Below are 24,766 nucleotides of genomic sequence, written 5' to 3'. Positions count from 1 at the left end.
GCCAAATCTTTAAAGATCATGTAAGACAGAATGTAAATGAAAATACTCCAAGGCATTAAAAAAAGGAACATTTCTAAATTATTTTTATGAAGCAAGTATATTGATATCAAAACCTAACAAAAAATGCAAAAATGCACACACACAAACTTAAAGACTAACTTCATTATATGTTGATTAAAAAAAAATCCTAAATAAAACATTAGCAAATTAAAAGAGCTCATTAAAATAATTATATACAATTCTTCCAAATTCTAAGAACACAGGAATTATTCAATTATTAGAATATATCATTCATAAAGTTAATAAATACTAATTAAGAGCTTTCATAGATACCAATTTAAAGACCTAATGAAAGACAGGAAGGCATTTACAGTGATAGCAAAAGATAAAATACCAAAGAACAAACTTACTGAGAAATATGCAAACTTACATGAGAAAAACTTTAAAGCAATCATAAACAACACAGAAGCAGACTTGAACAAAATTAAAGATACACTATGTACTGGATAAGAATACTTAATGTCATAAAGATGTTGATCTTCCTAAGTTAAGATTTTAACCTGATCTGGAAGTAAATAAAAGGATTCTAAAGTTCATATGAAAAAGCAAATAAGAACCAAAAATTTAAAACTCCCAAAAGGAAGAGCAATAATGGGTGTCCTAGCCTGCCACATATAAATCACACCACAAAGCTTCAAGAAATAAAAAGTGTTGTACTGGCCCACGAGTAGACAGGAGTCAGTACGTTTCTAACAACGAGTAAGAAGTAATGAAGGACAGGGATACAGAAGGCTGAAGAAAACTGGAAAAAACAGGTCCAGAGTGCATGCTGCTACTAGAAGTCATCTAGAAATGTGTGGTCATCTTTGATTAAAACCAAAAATAAAATTTTGGACCTGGAAAGACTTCTTGGATTGACATAGAACAATACACAGTTAAGGGAACAGAACCAACTTAGTATATCCCACCCCCTGCCCCCAAACATACTGATGTTGAGAGAGTTCACAACTTTCCCAACCAGGAAATAAATCAAGGTCAGCCAAAATCAGGTGTAAAAACGGTTCCACGAACATGATAAAATAACATAAATCTATACACACACATTTACCAACGTCATATACCTGGTTTTGGTACTGTACTATAATTATGTAAGATGTAGTCATTTAGGGAAAACTGGGTGGGGAATCTCTTTGTACTCTCCTTGCAACCTCATGTGAATCAGTAATTATTTCAAAATAACAACAACAACAAAAAGCCCAAGACACAAAAACACATACTAATGCCTGAATTCTACCAGTAACACATATGTAATTGTAATAATTCACATTATACTAAAGACTATAAAGGTCAAAGACTAAATAGCTTAATGAATTAAGGAAGAAAATAATCAAAGAAATTTTCTTGGGATTCCTATTTCCAACCCATTTTAAAAATAAACATTCTGGGCTTCCCTGGTGGCGCAGTGGCTGAGTCCGCCTGCCGATGCGGGGGACACGGGTTCGTGCCCCGGTCCGGGAGTATCCCACATGCCGCGGAGCGGCTGGGCCTGTGGGCCATGGCCACTGGGCCTGCGCGTCCGGAGCCTGTGCTCCGCGGCGGGAGAGGCCACGACAGTGAGAGGCCCGTGTACCGCAAATAAATAAATAAATAAATAAACATTCTGACTTGATATGAACACCCATAACTACACTTGAATTTCCAAGTGTTTGATGCTCTCGACTTCACACTGAGAAAAAAACTTATGTGCTCGGACTTCCCAGGCGGTCCAGTGGTTAGGACTCTGCCTTCCAGTGCCGGGGGTGTGGGTTCAATCCCTGGTTGGGGAGCTAAGATCCCACATGCTTCATGGCCAACAAAAACCCCAAAACATAAAACAGAAGCAATACTGTAACTAATTCAAGAAAGACTTTAAAAATGGTCCACATTAAAAAAAAATGTTTAAAAACAAACTTATGTGCTGACAGTTTTTATCAAGTTATAGATTTTTATTTCACCAAGGATACAAATAAAAGCCAAACTGTTCTTCCCTAATCTTCTAATCTTTTACTCTTGCCATGTAATCTACTACTGTTTTATCTCAATGAGATGTTTCAAAAGTAATTAAATAACACCATTCAATAAATACGAAAGGAACATTCTAAACACTTTAACACAAGATTTTCTAACATTGTAATCAAAATGGTAACTTATAAAGGCTCACCTATATGTGGCTGCTGAGCTGTGGCTAATGCATATTGCTGCTGTTGAGCTGCAGTTAACTGCTGAACTGTCAGTGCATTAGTCCTCTGAAAGAGCTATTAAGAAAAATATTAAATACAAAGATGAGTCTCAGAGCATTTCATTTTTGTTTAGAAAGCTAAGAATAGAATATTACAAATACATATTTGAATCACTTTTTCAACTACAAGGACATTTTATTCAATAAAACACTAAATGTTCAAGAATACCCCTATTATTTATGTCAGTGTCTCACAGCACTTCAGGCTATACTAGTACATAGTTAAGAGGAACTTCTTTAAAGGAGTGGCATGCTTTACCTGCTGCTGGGAGTTGTAGTCGAAAAGGCCTACAGTAGCTCCTGAAGAGTCCATTGGTACCTGATTACCAGGATAGTCAAACTGTAAGGAATCCAGACCAACTTGTTCCATGGCATCTATATTCTGAGTTTCAGGATTTGAAAATTCTTCAACAAGTGGTTTATTAGCTGTAGGATTAGGAAGAGGCCCCAATCCTTCTGGGGGATTAGTATTGGGGCCCAGGCGCTCAACTACTTCAGTTGGAGAGGCTTGACGACTTCCAGGAGTACGACTATGTAAACAAAACAGAAATGAGTAAAAGTAACAAGTATGTCAAAAGGTGAAATGGGAAAGTAGGAAAATCAAGAAAAAACAAATGGTTGTAAAACACAGAGGGCAAATTAGGCACCCTAGGTCACTAACCATTCCACTTTATCACATTTTTTGGTTTAATCTAGCTTCCTCTTAAGAGCTGACATGGTTTCATTATTTAAATCTCATTAGTGACCACTGTCCCCGATTTGAATAGCATAAAGATATAACTCAATTTTACAGATAAGGAAATTTGCCAATACCACAATTTAAGCTTAGACTACCCAAAACTTTTGTTTCAAATCAGACAAAATGAATTGTAGGTATGAACAGCAGATTATCAAGTGACAAATAAATATGGGAAGGCTCAAAACCAAAACCCACGTACCATACTCCCATCCTGTCCACCAGCACATAATTTCCCTAACATCTTGCTTAATATTTCAGAAAAAAAACTGGCCATAAAGAATCATATGGCCTTCATGGCTTAAGGGTGTAAAATATGCAATACGACAGAAAAGGGCAGTGAACCAAGACAGAAAGCTGACTCCTGATTCTATCTTTAAGTATTATTTTGAGCAAATCATTTCATCTTCCAGGCCTCAGTTTCCTTTCTGAGACTGAAGAGGTGACCTTGTGGTTCCAAATAACAAGAACAAAAAGACTATTTGTGAAAACCTTCTATGAGCTCTCCAAAAACCATCTTTATCATACCAAATTGTTTCAGTTTAAATCATGAGAATAGAAATGTATAGCATATTAATCAAAAATTAAGTATGCACATCAATGAAAAATATAATCCTACACACACAAAAAGCAACTTTCCCCACTGACTAGCCTTCTTAATTTTCTGAAGAAATTTATTAACATTGGACTAAATTTTAAGCACTGACTCTTCTCTTTTTATCAACATCCTTCACAGTCTAAACTTTATTTTCACTTTATTTCTTGACATAATTAATTCTCATTTACAGTCTCTTTCCTTCTACAGAAATATTTTATATCAGATCCTTTCCCTCACAAGAAACAAGTCTGTTCTGGAACCATCAGTTCATAGTATATTCAAATATAAGTACATTAAATAAATGGCAGTAACTATTTTACCTGGCTTTCAACGTCAGTTGTTACACCTATGTAACTGACCCCAACTTCAGGTGCTTCACATTGGGATAAATTTGCTAACATGTACAGAACATTTCACAAAGCAACTGCTTAATTACAAGAATTGTTTTCCAGATATTTAGGCAGACTTACATTTTATTTCAAAATTAACCATTGTCCTTGCAACATCAGAAGAAATTTCAAACTCCTTTCCCCTTTATCCGCACCTAATTTTTCATATGAATAATCCCAAGGCTTGTTTTTCATTCAGAATATAGGGGAAGAAAAAAATAAAACTGAAAGGGTCCTCTTTAAAATCAGCCAATTAAAAAAAAGAAAGAAAGCCTGCTATAGTTCTTTCATTCCTTTCAGTTCTACTCCAATAATATATGTATGTTGATGATGTATCAGTTAATGTACATAATAATGTGTTGCCATAATGACCATATGACCACAGCTATTAGTTTGAAATGGTTTTATATTGTTGAAGACAATATTGTATCTGAAACATTTTATAAGCAATTTTAAATACATACCCCAAACTTAAACAGAATAAAATTAGAATGCTATTGAATGTAAAGTTCATATTAATATGAAGAAGTATAGCCTCTCATACAAAACAACTTTAATAACAAAAAGTAGAGAATAGAAAAGTCATTATGCTATGAGTGGTGCTATTTTCTTGCTATAGTTAATGGTGTATTAACACTTCAATTATAAATGTATACTCTGCAGGTTTATAGTCAACTCAGTTTTAAATGCATACCCTTGACTAAAACATAGATTAAGTAATAGCAGAAGCACAAAATCAGAATGAGGTCCTAAAACAAATTGAATAGCATTAATTTCTTGTCAAAAGAGGTTTACTGGTTTTGGATGCTTTTTTGCATTTAAAACAGATAGAAATGGCAGTTTTTAAGAAGCGTTGTTAGTCTGCTTTTGATAATTAAAGGCAATAAACGTAAACATGTACCTACAACTAACTGATATTCCATGGTTCACAAGATCGCAAAGAAACAGCTTATTTTCAGGTACAGGCCCCAAAGCATCTGACTACTGAAGTATAAAGTATAGGAAATCAGTATGAAGAAACAACTCCCTGTATGAAGAAACAACACCCTAATATTTAAATAAATGTGCATTGTCTCATCCAAATCCAAAGCTTAGAAGAAAAGAAACAATTACCTGTCATAAAGAGACAATAAAAAATCTGCAACTGAACTTAAATTCTGAACTTAAAAACTAACTTTGGAAGTCTCTAATATGTTCCCCCCCTTCCTAATTTCAGCAAGATTAAGTATTAGCACAAACTCAGAGTAAAAGGGGGGATAGGAGATACAATACAGGGATAGAAGGAAGAGGAAACTCTACAGAAAGGTGCTCAAGAGCAAACCCAAGAAGAGTTTGCCAAGAAAAATCACAGATTAAACCTAAAATTCACTAAATTTTAGCAGGGAGAAAACAGTTAAAATTTAGACTACCATATTAGCAGAAAGGTAACGGCAGCTTCTAACATTATTCCTTCAATGGAATGCATTGTTTTAGACTTTTAAAGAATTGTTTTTTAAAAAAATGGCACATAATCATTAACTAATATTCCTTACAAAAAATTTTAAATCTTCCTCCAGATTAATACAAGGTACAAAGGGAAATAAAAAAAACCAAAATTGGAAAAATGTCTACATCAGTCACATCAGCTAGTAGCAATAATCCCTAAAGAGATATGCTTTTCTTCTTGAGAAAGTTAAAATCTTACTTAAAATCTTTGCAATCGGCATCCATTCCATTTGGCAAACCTCTGCCATTTATTTTAGAATCATCATCATCTCCTTGTTTAAGATCTCTGTTTTGGTCCTCCTCAAATGGAGAAGCCTTGCCTTTTTGATCTCCTTTCTCAGGTCCATCTGTTTCAGCATCTCTAGTGCCCTGAGGAAAAAGAATCTGTTTGATTCTGAATATTTAATAGAACACAAAAAAAGGCACCATGAGGTGACCTAAAACTATACTATAGTGCATGTAAACAATAAAAACATTGAATCTTATTTTAATTTCGTAGTCAACTAATTTACAAAAGGCCAAAAAAATTGAGTACAAACCAGTGATTTATAACAGAAGGGCTAAGGCAACCTTAACTATAGCGGTGCTGGAAAAGCAGTAACACCACAAATGAGATTAAAAATTCTACTTAATGCATAGATGATTTTGTTTTTTTACTTTCATATCAAGTACTACCATGAATATGCAATTTTAATCTTACAAATTTTGTTTTTTAATTAATATGGTTTTTTTGGTAACACGGTTAAGATTAGAAATATTCCCAGTGGTTATGTATTTCAAGTGGCCAAGACAAGAAAATAAGAGCACCAATAGCTATGAAATTTCCTTTAGTTCTAGGAAGGGCCAGAAAAAGGAACTGGCTTAAAGACAACCAAATAACCATCAAGCAATTTAAAAACCTTTCTTTACTCAAAATACTTACAAAAGTTCCCTTCCTAAATCGAGAATCCAATTTATCAGCAGGAGAAGAACTTAATACATATTCTACCATGCTCACACCAAGGCCTCCACTTTCTGATCGCGGAGACAATATTGCATTTACTTCACTGTTTCCATGAAAACCCTGTCCAGATCTTCTCTGTACCATAATAGGCTGGGACATTGAATGGTCTGTTTGGAAGAAAGAACTCAATTACAAATTCATACTTTTAAGCTAACAAAATGTATTTACATGAATTAATATACTAAAGTAAGAAAAATCAGCATATTGTTTTATTTTGAATATTACTGTAATCTTTATAAAAAGATCTTCAGTCTGTTGAGACTCACTGGCCCGCGCACATTTCTTGAGAATACAGATTAAGAAAGCCATTTGCTAAAAAGCAGGTAAAAGCCTCTGTGAAGAACAGTCAAACCCAAAGGTCAATGGAGATAGAAACTAACTTGACATCTCCACTGCCTGTAAGCATCTTATTAAAAAGTTCTAAACAATTCAAAACAAAAAACTTTAGAGATAAAACCTGAAATAAAAGTAACTTCTAAACTGGCAGAGGCACTTCTCAAGCTCACAGTTACGTACTGGACAGATTCAGAACACACGGCTGTACTGCTATAAACACAAATGACTAAGTTTAGAAAAACCAGTAATATCACAGAATTTTCTATTCTTGGTGTAAAAAATTAAGTATCACTTAAGATTTTTAAAAAAACACCTTCTAGTCTAAAAGTTTTCCATTTATTTTTAACAAAAAATTCATCCATATGCTACGAATACATTTTCTACATATTTTTGTGACAAAAAGAAAAAGCAATACTTAAGATCTGAAAGCAAAGAAGATACAAACATAATAAAACATTTGAGGAAGAGTCACATAGATTTGCAGAAAAGAATTTTAAAAAGGAACCAATAAGCCACTATTTATATCTGGCTCATATGTGAACACGTACCATACTAAATATTAGGCATCATCCTTAAAGGGCTGAACTATCATAGAGGTATACTCACTCATCATTTTATTAACTGCAATAATTTTTAAATGACTGGTACTTTTGTTAAACCATATTAAAACACTTCCATGTCAGTACCTTTATCCATGAGAGATTAGTCATTATATTTTTCATTCAGTCATTCACCCATTCATTCACAGTTTAAATGTTGATTTACTGTCTCTCCTATGCTGGGCACTGTGCTATGTATAGGGAATCCAAGAACAAACAGTCCCTGACTTCAAAAGAGATGATAGGTGTAACAAGAGGCAATCATAAGAGAGTAAAAAGCACTTCAATAAAAATAATCCAGGATACTATGGGGAACAGAAAGAAAGGGCATCTATCAATTCTTCCCAGTCTTAGGGTGAATCCCAAAGGAAGTGATATGAACAGTAGAGAACAAAAAACAGGTGAAAATGGGGGTGGAAAGAGCATTTCGGTTTGAACATCCTGGTTTCTCTAAGGCCTAAAAGTGCAGGAGAACACAACGAAATTAACAATCACAAGTAACTCAGTTCAGCTGAGAAGGAAATATGTGTATGATAAAATCTCCTGTACTCATGGAAAGAATCGCAGAATGACAATTCTTTTAGGACAAGGAATGTGTTATTCGTATTTGTACATGCTTGGCATTCAATAAATGCTTGTTCAGTAAACAAAATAATCCATTCATTTCTATTTTTCTCATTTCTCCTGGTAAAGACTAATACTCATCTTCAAAACTTTATCCATACAACTAAAAAAGTTAAGTTGGAAGAGGGAGTGGTACAAGGAATTAACTAAAATTATAAACTTGATGCTAAAAAGATACATCAGGAATATATAAACAGTTGCTTAAATGTTTTATTGCTGGTACTAGTTGTCCTCCAAATATAACATACCAAAGATATTTCCCTACCATCCATCTTGAAAATATCTCTCATTACCATGTTGTGCTCGAGATGTTTTGCTTTGGAATGCTTTAAAAATTTTTGGTTCTGGTAAATAGAGCAATTAACCATTCAACTGTCAAAATAAAAAACCAAACATGTCTATCAACCAAGTTTTCAAGCACATTATTTTAGCAAAGAAAGTGCCTTTTGTGGGAAAAATGTATCCTAGTCCTTATGAGTGCAATCTATATAGGTTAATACAAATCCAGAAAAAAAAATTCCTTGAGGATGGGGATCATATATCTCATTTATCTTTGTATTCTCCAAACCTGGAATATTATATTACATATTGTTTGAAACCAAAGAAAATTCCCAGTATTTTAGTCTAATTTAGTAGTTAGCAAAGTTTTCAATCTTTTTCAGTTTTGACTATAAAACAGTATTAATCACTAAAATTTTCCAGCTTTTCCTAACTTAAAAAAAATTATTTTACCCTTAAAAACAAAATTTAAGACTATACAGGACTTAAAAATCTTTTTAATAATTTGGAGGATAAAAAAGTACCTGGTAATTTACACCCAAAATATAAGGTTAAGTTGATAATTATCATCCAGAAATTTGTTTTTATATCACTTTGATCATTTTGTATAGCTTTAGTAAGCTGCATTAAACTTAGTTACAAAGAGAAAACTTATTTGTAAAACACATGTTCAAAGTTCCATGTGTATATCTCAAATTTTACTAGTCAGAAACATTTAAAAATATAATCAGTACTATTTTAAGAATATAATTATGCTCTTTAATTTACCAATAGATACTGTCACCCCTGTGAGTTATACTCCTTACACCCCAGTTCCTTTTCCCTTAAGAGTTTCTTGGACCTATGTCTCTCTTCACTACTTACGGATATCAAAAACATTCAAAGTCTGCTCCCTTTCTGGGAATTCTACCTTACTAAGGGGGTTTACTTCCTTTGTGGGTGTGGCTGACGTCTAATAAAGCTTGACTGAGCTGCAATTAAATAAATCAGTCACTGTCCATTAATACAACTCAAGCTTAAAAATTCCTATGGTTAATGTGTCCTCTATTTTAACTGACATTCAGAATTTTATAATCAGAGTTTAACCTCAGATAAAACTTCTTAATAAAATCTTATTGTGACAAACATTCCTAATCAATAAGTGGACCATTAGATATGAGTTACTTTATATAAGAAAATGTGCATTATAAGGATATATGAAATCCTCACAGATATTGCAAAGTTTCTCCAAATACTGTCTGGGGGGCAGAGTTAAAAGAAAATTCAAGTATTCAACAAATTCAGAACTCTCACACATACACCAATAACTTACGAGAAGTTCCCCATGCAGTCTCTCTCCATTCATCATCTCCAAGAAATATGCCTTTTTGTCCATCTTTTGTTGAATCATCAGGTTCCCAAAATTTTTTGGTAGGCAAAAGCTATTTGGAAGGGAAAAAAATATTGTATTTAAATTTTATTCTAATTACAAAGAGCTAAAACATAGAGGAAAGTAAACTTACCACCAATAGGCACAAGTTAATTTTCAATGCTAATGAAAATTCAGATGACCTATTTCTTAATTTGTCCAGTTAACAATAACTCCCCACTTATGCTTAGCTACTGGCTCTAATAATTCTAGACCTGAAAAGTCGACTTCAGACTTTTCTACATTTTTCAAATGGTTTTACTGTCATGTGATATTTTTTATAATTTTTTTCAAAAGACTTACTAAATTTCTTAATACAGTAATACAATAAAAATATCTAAACAAATGATTAAAATTTTTCCTTTACTTCCAAGTATTGCCCTTGGATCACCTCCTATCCTACAGCTTCAATGATAGAAAATTTTCATTCTTACTTCACAATGCAATGGAGGTGAACTTCACAATTCTTCCTAGGTCCTCAACACTAACAATCTATTGATCCTAAATCAGGAAGCTATGGGATGGCAGAAGAGACACATAGAAAAGACCCTTAAATACTTTTTGAGGTAACAATGTCAAAGCCCTGTGCCCTATCCTATACTGTTAACATACACAAGCGTATAAAAATTGTGTTGATATAAGCATTCAATGATGATTCAAAATGTACATTTAGCCAATTCCTAATGAGACTTTAACGTTCATCCAGGTCTCCCCTCTCTACCTTTCCTGACACTCAGAGAAGGCAAACTGAGGATATGTTTGTTTGAAAAGAACAGACTGGTTTCTAAAACACGCATTTGACATTTAAATAAGCATTTGTAAGACACCCATCCCTCTCAGCCCATAATTAGGTCCTCATAATCAAACCTGTATATACTTCTATTACTACACTTATCACACTAAATTACCTGTGTTTGCCTCCTTAAGGGCCTGGTGACCTTATCTTCAGAGAGCTCACAGAGAGCTCACAAATATAAACTAACCATAATAAAATGAACTTAGTGAAACCTGAATTGGGTCTGAGAGATAAGACTGTATGTGTGTTGGGGGTTTAAAGTGTGAATGGAAGGTGGGGAGGACACAAGAAATTATGAACAGAGGCACAACTTGAGAAAATGTACAGTTTGTAGAATAGGGTGTGAGATGGAGGAACAGATGTGGAAGCTGATGTTGTTAAAGCTATCTAGGCAGACTATGAGGAACCTCAAAGACATGCTAAAGAAATATCAATTGTATATTACATTGAAGCAACAGGGACTCAAGAGAGGATGGCAAGAGTGACACTGTTTCAGAAAACAATTCAAGTTGTAAGTTCTAAGAATGATGGATATTCTAGACTAGAGGCAAAGAAATCGTTAAGGAGAATTACAACAGAGCCAAGACAACAAGAACTGAAACAAGGTACTGGCAGAAAGAACTGAGAAAATAAAATGGATTTCAGAAACATTCAGGAGAGTCAACAGAATATGAATAAAAATAAGGGAAGGTCTGGGACTCCCCTGGTGGTCCAGCAGCTACAGCTCCAAGATCCCAATGCAAGGGGCCTGGGTTCGATCCCTGGTCAGGGAACTAGATCCCACATGCTGCAACTAAGAGTTTGCATGCTGCAACTAAAAAGTCCCACACACGGCAACGAAGATCCTGCATGCTGCAACTAAGACCTGACACAGCCAAATAAACAAATAAATAAATATTAAAAAAAATAAGAATAAAAGTTTAAAATGTGGGTAACGAGGTAAATGATACTACTGACCAAAACAGAAAAAAAAAAACAAACAGGATAAGCGGCTTTGGAGGGAGGAGGGAAAATTCAATTTGGGCATATATCCCTAGGATCTTTTGCTAAACTAAATACTGTTAATTTTACTGCTATTTTAAGAAAGAAAACTTTTTGCATGTTAGGATCTTCCTGAGCTGCAAATGATTTGTATTATAGACATTTTATTTACTTATTTTTATTATTTTCAAAGATTTTATTTATTTATTTTGGCCATGCTACATGGCTTGAGGGATCCTAGTTCCATGACCAGGGATCTAACTTGTGCCCCTGCAGTGGAAGGGTGGAGCCTTAACCACTAGACCACCAGGGAATTCCCTAAAGTACAGACATTTAAAACAATAATCTGCTCTAATAAAGATCCCGGTAAAATACAACCTCTGTTGCTACGATTTTTAAAAATCTCACTATAAAAATTTCATGAAAATATTCAAACAAAATGTAAATCTGATAATACAGTACTAAAACACTGCACTTGATATACTTAAATAATTGAACATTTATTCATAGTAAAACCCAAGTTAATCCCTTTGAAGTACTGTATAAATAAGCCATTTCAGGCAGAAGGAAATGGCTCCTGAGCAAATAATGCTTTTATCCCATACTTCATAAAGAAAAATGTTTTAATAGCAAAATAAGGATAACAAATAAGAAATCAGAAATGAAGTTATAACAACTTAGTAGAAGCATTTATTACAGACATAGAAGTGGCTGAAACAAACTAACCTTCTGAGGTAAGAGAAATAATAGAATCTTTTTGAGGAGCCTATTCCAGTCTTTTGGGATAAGATTCCATGTAGTACGGTAGTACTTCATAGATCACTGCTTTGACACCCAAACTATAAAACTGGGGGCGGGGGGAGTCTATGTCCAGCACTTACCCAGTGTGCTTACTTTCTGCCAGGCACTGGGCTATGAATGTCTCTTCATTTTGCAAACATTTATAAGTTATCACGGACCGGCAAACAATTTAGTAGTTAATAAAATTAACACTTTTCCTAACAAAGGCCCTTATCACCATTCTAGAAACAGCTGTGACAGTACAGACACTGATTTCAAATATTTTTAGAGAAACTACTGGCTTGTGACCAAGAATTAAGTTAAAATGGACTAAATATAGGGGGAGGCAACAATTCAGGATATCCAGGATAGAACAGTTAAAAAAAAAAAAGAAAGAAAAGAAAAGATTAAGTGGTACAGAGGTTGGAATAGCAATAAAAGTAGTGTTTTGCCCCTGGAGACTCTTTTACTATAGTAGAAATGGGAGAGCACAAAAACAAGGGCTAAGAGATCTTGAAGATCTGTAAAACATATTATCCAAATACTGTTTCATATTAGTTCCCTAATTCACAAAAGCTCTAAACCAAGGTCAAGCAACTCAGTATTTCTTGTCAACCTATTCCTCCATCCTTCCAACTCAGAAATGACTGGGTGGACATACAAATTCATCCCTCCACTAGCCACCATTTTATTAGTTCTTTCCTTCAAGAAGCACTTATAGCTTGCCCTTTTCCATCTCCAAAGAAATCAGTCAACACCATAGTATACTACCGCAAAATAAATAATTATTAAAATTCCTGCTAGAATTTATACTATGAGGTGCACTTACACTTCAGATTTTTCTAATACAAATTATTACGCAAGGGCTTCCCTGGTGGCGCAGTGGTTGAGAGTCCACCTGCCAATGCAGGGGACACGGGTTCGTGCCCCGGTCCGGGAAGATCCCACATGCCACGGAGCGGCTAGGCCCGTGAGCCGTGGCCGCTGGGCCTGCGCGTCTGGAGCCTGTGCTCCGCAACGGGAGAGGCCACAGCAGTGAGAGGCCCGCGTACCGCAAAAAAAAAAAATAATAATAATATTGTTATGTAAAATCACCAAGCCAACCAAATTAATATAATCCTAAGGATTAAAAGAACTTGAAGGCTTTATGTCTACATTATAGTGTTTATATAACATCTAAACTGGGACACTTCTGAGAAAGGGAGTGCTATTAACAATTATGCCACGAAAACACATATCTGGACAGTCTGGGCAAATTAGGATGTAAGGTGACTCTATTTACAATGGAAGGTCATAAAAGATAGGCGGGCATAGATGCTAATAACCAAGTGTGTAGAACAACAGCCACAAGGGAACTCCAGAATGGTGCTTTTCCAGACTTTAATCTTTTCCATTAATGAAAGATATCAATACTTAATGTTTTCAAATCATACTACTTCCCCAAATCTTCTACATTCCCAATATCCCTTAATATCAGCAGCAAATGTTATTAGATGTCATCACTTCCAATGGGAAGCAGTACTGTAAACAGTCAAGGCACTCAAGAGTTCAAACTGCTGTTCAAGCTCTGTTACTTGGTATTGGGCCAGTTAAGTAACTGTTCTGAGCCTCAGTTTCTTCATCTGTGAAGTAAGGATAATAATAAAGCTACTGTTACAGAGTTTTCTATGAGGCAATAATGAAATAATATAAGTAAACTACTTAGAACAGCATCTAGCACGTGGCAAACGTACATATTATGTACCTTCACTACGAAAAGTATGAATCCTTTAAGATTCTAAAACATGAGTAACACACTGGCCAGCAACATTTAACTGGCTGATTATTTTAAATGATTATAAGAGTATTCATTACAAAAATCTTGTCTATAGCTGTTTGCCTTCTTTTTTAGTTTGAGTATCCTGGAGGATCATGAAACTACACTACTTACATCAATAAAAAACAGTTGCCTAATAAAGTCACATTTTGCATAAGGAAACAGAATCAGAAGTTAAATAAACTATCCAAGATTACATATAAGATTACATATATAGCTAGTAAGTGGCAGCATTAGGAGCTGAAACCATAACTGTTTAATTCTAAAGCCCATTTTCTTTACACTTAACTACCACAGAAGATGGTCCTTTCCAATCATAGTCTAACTCATCAATATTTCTAAAAATATTCAGTTATTAGGCCACGACTAGCCACAATGAAAAAAATAAAACAGTTCAAGATGTTATCAGGATATTCAGACTATATAATGTGGGAATTCATTAGAGTGGATAAAGTTTATGATAGAATGTCTAAGATAGGGATTTATAGACATTAATGATAATCAGCTATTTAAAACAGCTGGTTTCCATTCCAGTTATCCCTAACAGCTCAGATCAGAGCTAGAGCATTTGGGAGATATATGTGATTCATACAAAAGGCTATTCTTATTACTACCTTCAAAGAAGTCAGTCTTTCTCACTAGTGATATAGCACTAGTGATAGATCTGAGAGAAATATATAGCACTAGTGATAGATCTGAGAGAAAACAGGAGTCTCCTTACTCTTCTCTCCAGTACATTTCCCACTTCACCATACTACCTGGGATCTTAGTACATAAATTTTCTCTAATGTCTTCTTTAAATATTACTGTGTCAGAAAACAAAGGAGGGAACTTTATCATACTAAGCTATGAAAATACTCCCCCCAAACACATTAACTCAGTGATTTAAAGTTAAATTCTGGGTTCCCTAAAGAATTTCAGGCAGGAGCCTCTTTTTCCATACACACATACACACACACACGAAGTTCCTGTTTAATTTTTATATATAAAAATAAATAGGTATGTGTCTCTGCAGTATAGTTTTAAAACACCATACTAATGAAGCTGAGTTCAACCGCCTGTGGGTTAGCTTTGCTCTTTTTTTTTTTTTTTTTTTTTTTTTTTTTTTTTTTTTTTTTTTTTTTTGCGGTAGGCGGGCCTCTCACTGTTGTGGCCTCTCCCCTTGCGGAGCACAGGCTCCGGAGCACAGGCTCAGCGGCCACGGCTCACGGGCCCAGCCGCTCCGCGGCATGTGGGATCCTCCCAGACCGGGGCACGAACCCGCGTCCCCTGCATCGGCAGGTGGACTCTCAACCACTGCGCCACCAGGGAAGCCCCTAGCTTTGCTCTTTTTAAGCCATGTGACATATGCAAACTGTTAGGCCTTTTGACAAAAATGTGCTATGGAAAAAATTGGAAAGGATGAGTTTATGAATGGATGAATACAAATCTGTTCCTACTCTGGATGAACAACTAGAAGAAACCGCCCTTCTGATGATGAGTCAGTAAAAGCTATCATGATCTACATAACCCAGTACATTTGAAAATAACCCTGTATGTAATGCAGTGCTTTGTACATTATAGATTTACAGCAACTTAAGACATAATAAGTAAAGCTTTATTTTTAAAGAAAAAGATAGGGCAATATATTAGAAAAGGATGTCACATTAAAAAAATAAACAAGCAATTTTAGAAAACTCAAGAGCCAGAAACTCAAGGCTGCTTTTAGGTTATTAAAATGAATGAATTCTGGGATAAAACAAAAAACCTCACCTGTCAGGAAAGGAGGAGAAGACTGGTGAGAGAGAGACAGGCAAAGAAGGAAATCCCAGAAGGTTCCCTGCTGCCTGCGAGATGAGGAAAGATAGAAAGGCTTGTGGGAGAGAGAACCCAGAGACAGAAACCTCAATAGGTTTCTTAGCTATCTCTTAGAGGTAACAGAATTAGTTGGTAAACTGTTAAGAAAAAAACTTAATTAGTGAATAACAGCTTATTTAAAAATACATTTTTAATAGATGAAGGTCACAGAAGCACTGACCTGCTGCTACCTGCCAAAAAACCAGACAGCCTAACCCTAGCCATTTTTACTCTGCATATCTGACATTTCCATTAAGAAAAGCCTAGATTTAAGCTTAGATAATTTAACATGCTATTAAAACCAGCCTCTCTTCTCCAAAAACCTCAGATACCCCTCCCTCCACCCCCCAAATACCTAAACTCTCTCAACTACTGTTTCTGATCATGACATTTTTTTTTAAAACTGCCAACATGTCTTTGGGTTTATCAAATACTACTTAAAAAGGGAGGGGGAAAAAGAGCCAATTTGTAAGTACATACACAATGTAGATCTGCAAAGTAAAGTGTCATGGGGTCTAAACAGAATCAAGGTAAGGGTGTGACTTTATCTGGTCTTTAAGAAAATCAAGTTCAAGTTTGTCACAGACTAGGCTAAAGCACTGTTCAAACCTGCTTTTAGGATATGTTATTCTGCTTTCTAAAGACCAAAGAAAACAAGTAACAGGGAAAAAAACAAAAGCCCTTTTCAACTGCTTCTTTTTATTCACCCATAGTGTAAATAATGCCTAAGCCGCCTCTGCACCGCAGTGAAGCTGCAAGGTTCTTTTTTAACTAAAAAATTATTCCCTCTCTCAAATTTTCTTAGGGCCCAGAGTTTTACCTTAAGCGCTGGACTAACAAGTTTACTTTGGCAATACTTATGCTTAAGCACCTTAACTCACCCTTAAATCAGTCCTCTGAAAATGACAAACTCTTTGGAAAACGCTGTTCTGAAGAGGGGGAGGGTTAGCTAGCTGCAGGGTGCCCTCTTGTGGCCCAGAAGAGTGACTGGACTCTTTTTCTGCATCTGAAGAGCACAGCATTGGATGGAGTGAGTCTCATGAAGGTCTACCAAAGTAAAATAATCTCCAGGAGCAAGCGGTTAATTACACATCTCAGGACTGTTCATGGTTATTTTCTATTACCAAAGTCCACACTATGTTAGTACTACAGAACATGACAAAACAAAAATGTGACCGCAAGGGTTTTCATAATCAATTAAAGTTTTCTAAATATTCATTAGGTATATGGAAAACTAAGTAGTTTTGATGTCTTAAATTATGTAGTGGTGAGGTTAAATGGGATGCCCCAATGAAAATCACAGATTAACAGGACTGATAAAAGCCAAAATTTTAGAGTGCCCACTGTGCCCTAGTCATTCAAAGCTAACAACCTACAGAGAAGACTAATATAAAACAAATAAACTGTAACCAGTAATATAATAAAAGTATGTACAAAGATCCATGAGAATTCAGATGAGGAAGTAATTAATTTTACTGCAGATATCAATGGGACAATAAACAGTCTTTTTCAGTAGAGTCCTGCAGAGGATTAGAAGTCTATTAAGCAAACAATGAACAAGGAGAAATTTTTGTAAGAAAGAACAGTGAACAATTAAGTGTGGCTAAAGCAAACATAGCATACATATATAAAACAGCAGGACAAAGATCAAGGAAGGCTCTTTTCTGATCAAAGTAATTATGGTCCATTACCAAAATAGAAGACATTATCAGGTCAATCAAATCAACTAGACACAAATAACCTCACTAAAATTACTGCTAAAAGTTAAAAAAAAAAAAGCTGAAAATCTCACAACTACAGATTTTAAAAGCCCACATCATTTGAAAGATATAACCACTATTTTCAAGGAGATTTATGGTTAAAAAACAAGTCTCAATGGCTCAAATAATCAAAGTGAGGTATACATTCTTAGTATTCGTAAATATTTACCTCTCCCATTCCCCGAGATTCTAATGCAAGAGCTTGAAAATCATGATTCATTTCATCCACAGATCAAACCTGTTGAATAACAAAAAGAGACATTAGTAGAAAGAAAAATTTGAACAACAGACCACATCAACTATTTTTATATTACATTGCTGCTATTACTGATGTTATAGCATGAGCTGAGATGGACAAGAATCCATTTCTCTATAAAGACAGGTTTTCCTAAATAGAACACCATAGCAATCTACACTAAAATTTGTGGGAAACCTGGTGTCAACGGTTCTTGGATTATTCTGTGTGCCAAAAGAAACCCCTACTAGTTTCCTGCGCAAAAGAAAAGAAGTGAGCTCACGTACTAAAATACAGTTACCTTTTTTTTTTTTTTGGCCATGCTGCGCCGCATGTGGGATCTTAGTTCCCGGACTAGGGATTGGATGCCTGCCCCCTGCCATGGAAGCGTGGAGTCTTAACCACTGGACCTCCAGGGAAATCCCCAGTTATCTTCTTGTAAAAAAAAAAAGTGTTGTAATTCCTATTAAAAAATTATTACTTTGCACTACTTCTTTAAGATTTCTCAAAATTTCTCAGAATTTCATTATTTGTAGATCTTATACCAATGATAAAAAAATTTTTTTAAGTGGTGATCCAGTTCTACCTCAAAGCAACATATAATCTGCTGTGAGAGTAATTATAAAATTCAGAGGTTTCCTTAAGAATAATTCCTTTCCCTACAATAATCAAAACAGCATGCAAATGGCACAAACACATACATCAATGGAACAGAAGAGAGCCCAGAAATAAACCCATGCACTTATGGTCAATTAATCTGTATAACAAAGGAGGCAAGAGTATACATGGAAAGAAGACAGTCTCTTCAACAAGTGGTGCTGGGAAAACTGGACAGCTACATGTATTATAAAACAATGAGATTAGAACATTATCTCATACCATATTAAAAAAAAACTCAAAATGGATTAAAGACCTAAATGTAAGACTTGAAATCATAAAACTCTTGGAAGAGAACAGAGGCAGAACACTTCTGACATAAATCACAGCAATATTTTTTGGATCTGTCTCCTGAGACAAAGTAAAAGCAAAAATAAACAAATGGGACCTAATTAAACTTAAAAGCTTTTGCATAGCAAAAGAAATCATCAATAAACTGAAAAGACAACCAACAGAATGGGAGAAAGTAATTGCAAATGATATGACTGACAAGGAGTTAATATCCAAAATAAACAGCCGATACAACTCAATTAAAAAAAAAAAAATGCACCCCCAGCCAAAAAAAAAACACACACCCCAATCAAAAAATGGGCAGAAGACCGGAACAGACATTTTTCCAGAGAAGAAACACAAATGTCTAACAGGCACATGAAAAGATGCTCAACATCACTAATTATTAGAAAAATGCAAATCAAAACAACAGAGATATCACCTCACAACTATCAGAATGGCTGTCATCAAAAAAATCTACAAATAACACAGGACTTCCATGGTGGTGCAGTGGTTGGGAATCTGCCTGCCAATGCAGGAGACAAGGGTTCGATCCCTGGTCCGGGAAGATCCCAAATGCAGCGGAGCAACTAAGCCCATGCGCCACAGCTCCTTAGCCTGTGCTCTAGAGTCTGCGAGCCACAATTACCGAAGCCCGTGTGCCTAGAGCCTGTGCTCCGCAACGAGAGAAGCCACCGCAATGAGAAGCCTGCCACCACAACAAAGAGTAGCCCCCGCTTGCTGCAACTAGAGAAAGCCAGCGCGCAGCAACGAAGACCCAACGCCGCAATCAATTAATAAAAACAAGGGCCAGAAATTCCTCTAAACTTGATGAAAGCAAAATTTACGGATTCAAGATGCTCAGTGAGGGGCTTCCCTGGTGGCGCAGTGGTTGAGAGTCTGCCTGCCAATGCAGGGGACGCGGGTTCGTGCCCCGGTCTGGGAAGATCCCACATGCCGCGGAGCGGCTAGGCCCGTGAGCCGTGGCTGCTGGGCCTGCACGTCCGGAGCTTGTGCGAGGCCGCAACAGTGAGAGGCCCGCATACCGCCAAAAAAAAAAAAAAAAAAGATGCTCAGTGAACCCCAGGAAAGATAAACAGGAAAAACAAAAACGAGACCCCACATCCACGCACATCATAAAAGTGCTGAAAATCAAAGAGAAATCCTGAAAGCAGCAAGAGGAAAAACATTACAAAAAGGGGAAAAATGATGAGTGACCACTGACTTCGCACTAGAAACAATGGGGACCAGAATAAAAAGGACAGACTTTCGAAGGCTGAAAGAAGAAAAATGCTAACCTAGAATTTTTATCTGATGGAAATCTCCTTCAAGAATAAAGGCTAGGGCTTCCCTGGTGGCGCAGTGGTTGAGAGTCCGCCTGCCGATGCAGGGGACGTGGGTTCGTGCCCCGGTCCGGGAAGATCCCGCGTGCCGCGGAGCGGCTGGGCCCGTGAGCCATGGCCTCGGAGCCTGTGCTCCGCAATGAGAGAGAGGCCACAGCAGTGAGAGGCCCGCATACCCCACCCCCCCAAAAAAAAGAATAAAGGCTAAAAGACATTTTTAGATAAAAAGAAAATAAAATTTGTTAAACAGACTTCCACCTCAGAAAATCCCTTAAAAAAATTCTTAGGCTAAAGGGAAAGGGTACCAGATGGAAACTCAAATCAGGAAGGAATTAAGAGCACCAGAAATGCTAAGTATGTACATAAGTACAAAGGACTAGTTTTTCCTCTCAATTTCTTCAAAACACATATGCCCATGTAAAGCAAAAATTTCATTATGGGTTTGATAACATATGTAGATGAACCAATTTACATGTACAACCAATACCTACTACAAAAAATATCTCTAGCCATACCATCATGACACCTAGTGATTTAAAGCAAAACCCAGTTTGAGATCAAAATACTCTTTTATCACACAACATTATACAGTTGGCCCTCTATATCCATGAGTTCCACATCTGCAGGTTTTACCAATCAGGGATTAAAAGTATTAAAAAAAAAAAATTCCAGCAAGTTCCAAAAAGTAGGGAATTAAATTCCCTGAGGGCTGGCAATTATTTATCAATACATAGCACTGACATTGTATTTACAACTATTTACAAGGCATTTACATTGTATTAGGTATTATAAGTAATCTAGAAATAATTTAAAGTATACCCTAGTATGCACACAGGTTATATGCAAATGCTACACCATTTTATACAAGGATGGTGAACATCCTCAGATTTTGGTATTGGGCTGGGGAGGCACCTGGAACCAATACCCTGCAGATACCGAGGAACAACTGTACATCCTTAAATACATATATAGTTTGGAGGGGCCCCCAATTATCTGATAAGTAAAAGAATCTTAGTCCAAATGTGTCCTACACTTCTCAGTCACGCAATCAAAGTTCTACACCTCACATGACACAATTCATTCTCATGTCTAGTATGGTCTGCTCAAACCATCTTTGATTTCCCTTGTTTCTTTAAAATTTCCTAAATTTGGGCAGCGTCCATTTTATTTTTCTATTTAAATACTTCCTAGGGTCTCCATATTGCCCTAGACTCAATGTCCTTTATATTCTTTTTCTTAAGACAATTTACATTTGTGATTTCACTTTCTTTAAACGTTACATTTTATAGACCTTGTATTCTAGATTTCCCATCCCATTACAGCCTCAACTTCTTCCAAGCATCAACTGTTTCCCAAACCTAATGGCCAATCATTTGAAATCTTTGAGATACTGCTGACATGTTATCAGGAATCACGTATTGATATTTTCAATCACCTAAAGAGGTGTTCTAATTTCTTAAGAATGCTTCAAATTTAAATCCTACCAACTTGACAATGCAGCCATATAATTCTGAGTTCATAATTCAATTTATGAACACACACTAAATGATATTAAGCCCTGAAATCTGGGCTCAACATACAAAGATCACACCAATTACAGTCATTAAAAAAAAAATCTCCCATGTGACATCTTATTTACCTGTATCCTCTGAGGACAGACTGTCCTTATTAAGATAATTATTCCACTAGGGCCAAAAACATAAGATTCTTATTATTTAGGATGGAAATAGTTCTAAAATTGATTCATTATTCTGCAATCCTGAAGAAAGAATAATGGACAAATTTTATATTTAAGATAATGTGGTAGAGTACAAATAGTATGTGATTTTGATTCAGAATATAAGAGTTCGAGTTTTAACTTTTGCCCGTTGTCTAACCTCTAAATCTTACTTATCTGTTGTGAAGATCAAACTAGATAATGTATCCAAAAGTGTTTTGTGAGCAATTAATAAAAAGTGCTCAACAAATAACTAGTTATTATTAAGACCATTATTACATACTACTCGAGAAAGAACTGATACTTCCTGAGACTCTTGGGGTGCTTAATGTTTTGTGTTTCTTGTATGCTTCTGTTAGTGTTTCAGCCTCCTGCCTTGTTGTCAGGTTAAATATCACTTGACTTGAACATACAGTATCCCTTCTGACCTTTCTAATTAGGTTGCTTTTAATTTGTAGTAATCTGTAGCCTCAGATGAGTGTGGTAGACTTGTAAGAGTAAACAAGCTCTAAGAAGGAAACTACCTCCAACAAACACAAAAACACATTCTAAAGTTACAATCCTTTCTTAGGAAAGCAATTTGGCATCATATATACAGGTTCGTGTATCTTGAGCCCGTCTCCCCAACTTTGAAAATCAATCCTAAAAAGAAAACCTAAATACAAAGAAGTTTTATGCAGAAAGATGTTTGTAGCAGTGTTGCTTGCAGATTCTGAAATTATAAGCTGCATAACTGTCTCACAATAGTTAAGTGATATAACACATCTATAAAGTATCGTGTAGCTATTAAAAATATTAAAAATATATTTTTTATTTTATTACAATAAATCTGTACAATCTATGAATGAAAGAAAGGAGAATTTATTAGGAAAAAAGGAGTAGACTTAAGAAATCTTCTCAGGTGGCAGTGTCTTATTTAGTTAAACATGCACTTACCATGTGATCAAGCTATGCGCATCCAAGGTATTTATTTACCTAAGAGAAATGAAGACTATGCCCACATAAAGTCCTGTACCTATTCAGAGCATCTTTATAATGGAAATGACGGAAACGCCTCTAAACAGATGACTGGATAAACACAGTTATGCCATACAATGGTGTACTGCTCATTGATAAAAAGGAGCGAACAGTGCCACAACAGGGATGAATCTTCAAATGTGGAATAAAAAGCTTCACACAAAAGAATGCATACTGTGTGATTCCAAAATGAATCAGTAGCATCAAAAAGCAAATCAGTGGTTACTTGGGGTTGGGAAGAAGAGAGAGGATTACCTGAAAAGAAGTACTTCTGTATATTAATTCTGGGGTTGTTACATTAGTGTATAGATTGATTGGTATTGGTGAGCCATATACTTTTTAGTGTATGTAAATTAGACCTCGATAAAGTTGATGTTTTAAAAGATGACTGTATAACATGAATTGAAATTATGATAAAACTAAAGAGATCAAAATAATATGGTATTGGTACAAAGAGAGACAAAGAGAGGGACAGAACGATAAATTCGAGAAACTGAAAAAAAAAAAAAAGATATCTTCTCAAGAGTAAGTAAAAGCATCAGAGCTTTACCAAAGCCCCTTCTTTGCTTACTTCTACATTTTCATCCATGGTCCAAACAGATAAGGTAATAAGTTAAAGAAACTCTGGATAAATGCGAGAGGTCTCTTAGCTATATGGATCCACATACTTTTGTGGTGAATCATGCTCTAGTGCAGGGGTCAACAAACTTTTTCTGTAAAGAGCCGGACAGTATACATTTTAGGTTTTACAGGCCATATGGTCCCTCAACTTCTCAACTATGCATCTGTAGCACAAAAGCAGCCATAGACAATAAGAAAATGAATGAGTACGAATGTGTCCTAATAAAACTTTATTTATGAACAGTGAAGTCTGAATTCCATAATTTTTCATGTGTCACAAAATATTATTTTTCTTTTGATTTTTTCCCCCAACCATTAAAAATTCTAAAAGTCAATTCTAGAGAGCAGTTCAAACAAAAACAGGTCGTGGGCCAGATCTGGCCTATAGGCCAAAGTTTGCTGACCTCTGCTCTAGTGCATTTACTCTCGACTGTTCCACAAAACATCAAATGCAGATAATTCACTCTCAAACTCGAGCAGACCCAAAGTTAAGCATCAGGGTTTTGCTTTCAACCTTTTCATTTATACTCTCACCGTGTACATTTTTTATTTTAATAATGAATGGGAATTTCAGATTATGTTTAATGGAGGTTATTTTATTATTCTCTTTCAATGACCAGGGTGGGTTATGGGGAAAAGACTTTAAAAACAAGACAGGAGCTTCCCTGGTGGCACAGTGGTTGAGAGTCCGCCTGCCGATGCAGGGGACACGGGTTCGTGCCCCGGTCCGGGAAGATCCCACATAGTGCGGAGCGGCTGGGCCCGTGAGCCATGGCCGCTGAGCCTGCGCCCGGAGCCTGTGCTCCGCAACGGGAGAGGCCACAACAGTGAGAGGCCCGCGTACTGGAAAAAAAAAAAAAAAAAATACAAAACTCACAAAGCAAGCCTCAAGCTCAGCTTTTTAGTTTAAGGTGTTACCATTTATTTCAACTATGAGAACGCAAATGGAGGAGAAAGTGGGCAAAACAATGAGATACAAAGAAAATAAACACTTTCGATTCTTCTGCAATGACCTTCATATTAACCATAATGAAACTGCAGGGGTGGGGGTCACACATATGCCAGTAAGGACTCTTAAAATTTCTGCGCTGGTGTCACCTGATGGCAAGGGAAAAGAATCTGGACATAATTTAACAACTCTCCCCTGCGTGGTTAGACCTAAGGGAGAAAGAGAACAATCTCTTCTTTCAACAAGCAATGGA

At 35.9% G+C, this 24,766-nt stretch overlaps 1 protein-coding gene across 8 annotated transcripts in view; it reads right to left on the bottom strand.

The window, feature by feature from the left end:
• Window positions 1–17,924, bottom strand: part of PUM2 (pumilio RNA binding family member 2) — a gene marked incomplete at both ends in the record, with an annotated part of 70,146 nt that extends 52,222 nt beyond the window's left edge. For all 8 annotated transcript variants that reach the window (XM_079720798.1, XM_079720800.1, XM_079720803.1 and 5 more), the window contains 6 exons: window positions 2,201–2,294; window positions 2,538–2,808; window positions 5,686–5,855; window positions 6,409–6,596; window positions 9,640–9,748; window positions 17,874–17,924. In XM_079720798.1, coding sequence (XP_079576924.1) covers window positions 2,201–2,294; window positions 2,538–2,808; window positions 5,686–5,855; window positions 6,409–6,596; window positions 9,640–9,748; window positions 17,874–17,924 — 883 coding nt within the window. The remainder of the gene's footprint in view (window positions 1–2,200; window positions 2,295–2,537; window positions 2,809–5,685; window positions 5,856–6,408; window positions 6,597–9,639; window positions 9,749–17,873) is intronic.
• Window positions 17,925–24,766: the final 6,842 nt, after the last annotated feature.

The sequence above is a fragment of the Hyperoodon ampullatus genome (genome assembly GCF_949752795.1).
Source record: "Hyperoodon ampullatus genome assembly, chromosome: 15".
NCBI lineage: Eukaryota > Metazoa > Chordata > Mammalia > Artiodactyla > Ziphiidae > Hyperoodon > Hyperoodon ampullatus.
Note: the sequence above shows the minus strand (reverse complement) of the source record. Positions and strands in the feature narration are given on the sequence as shown.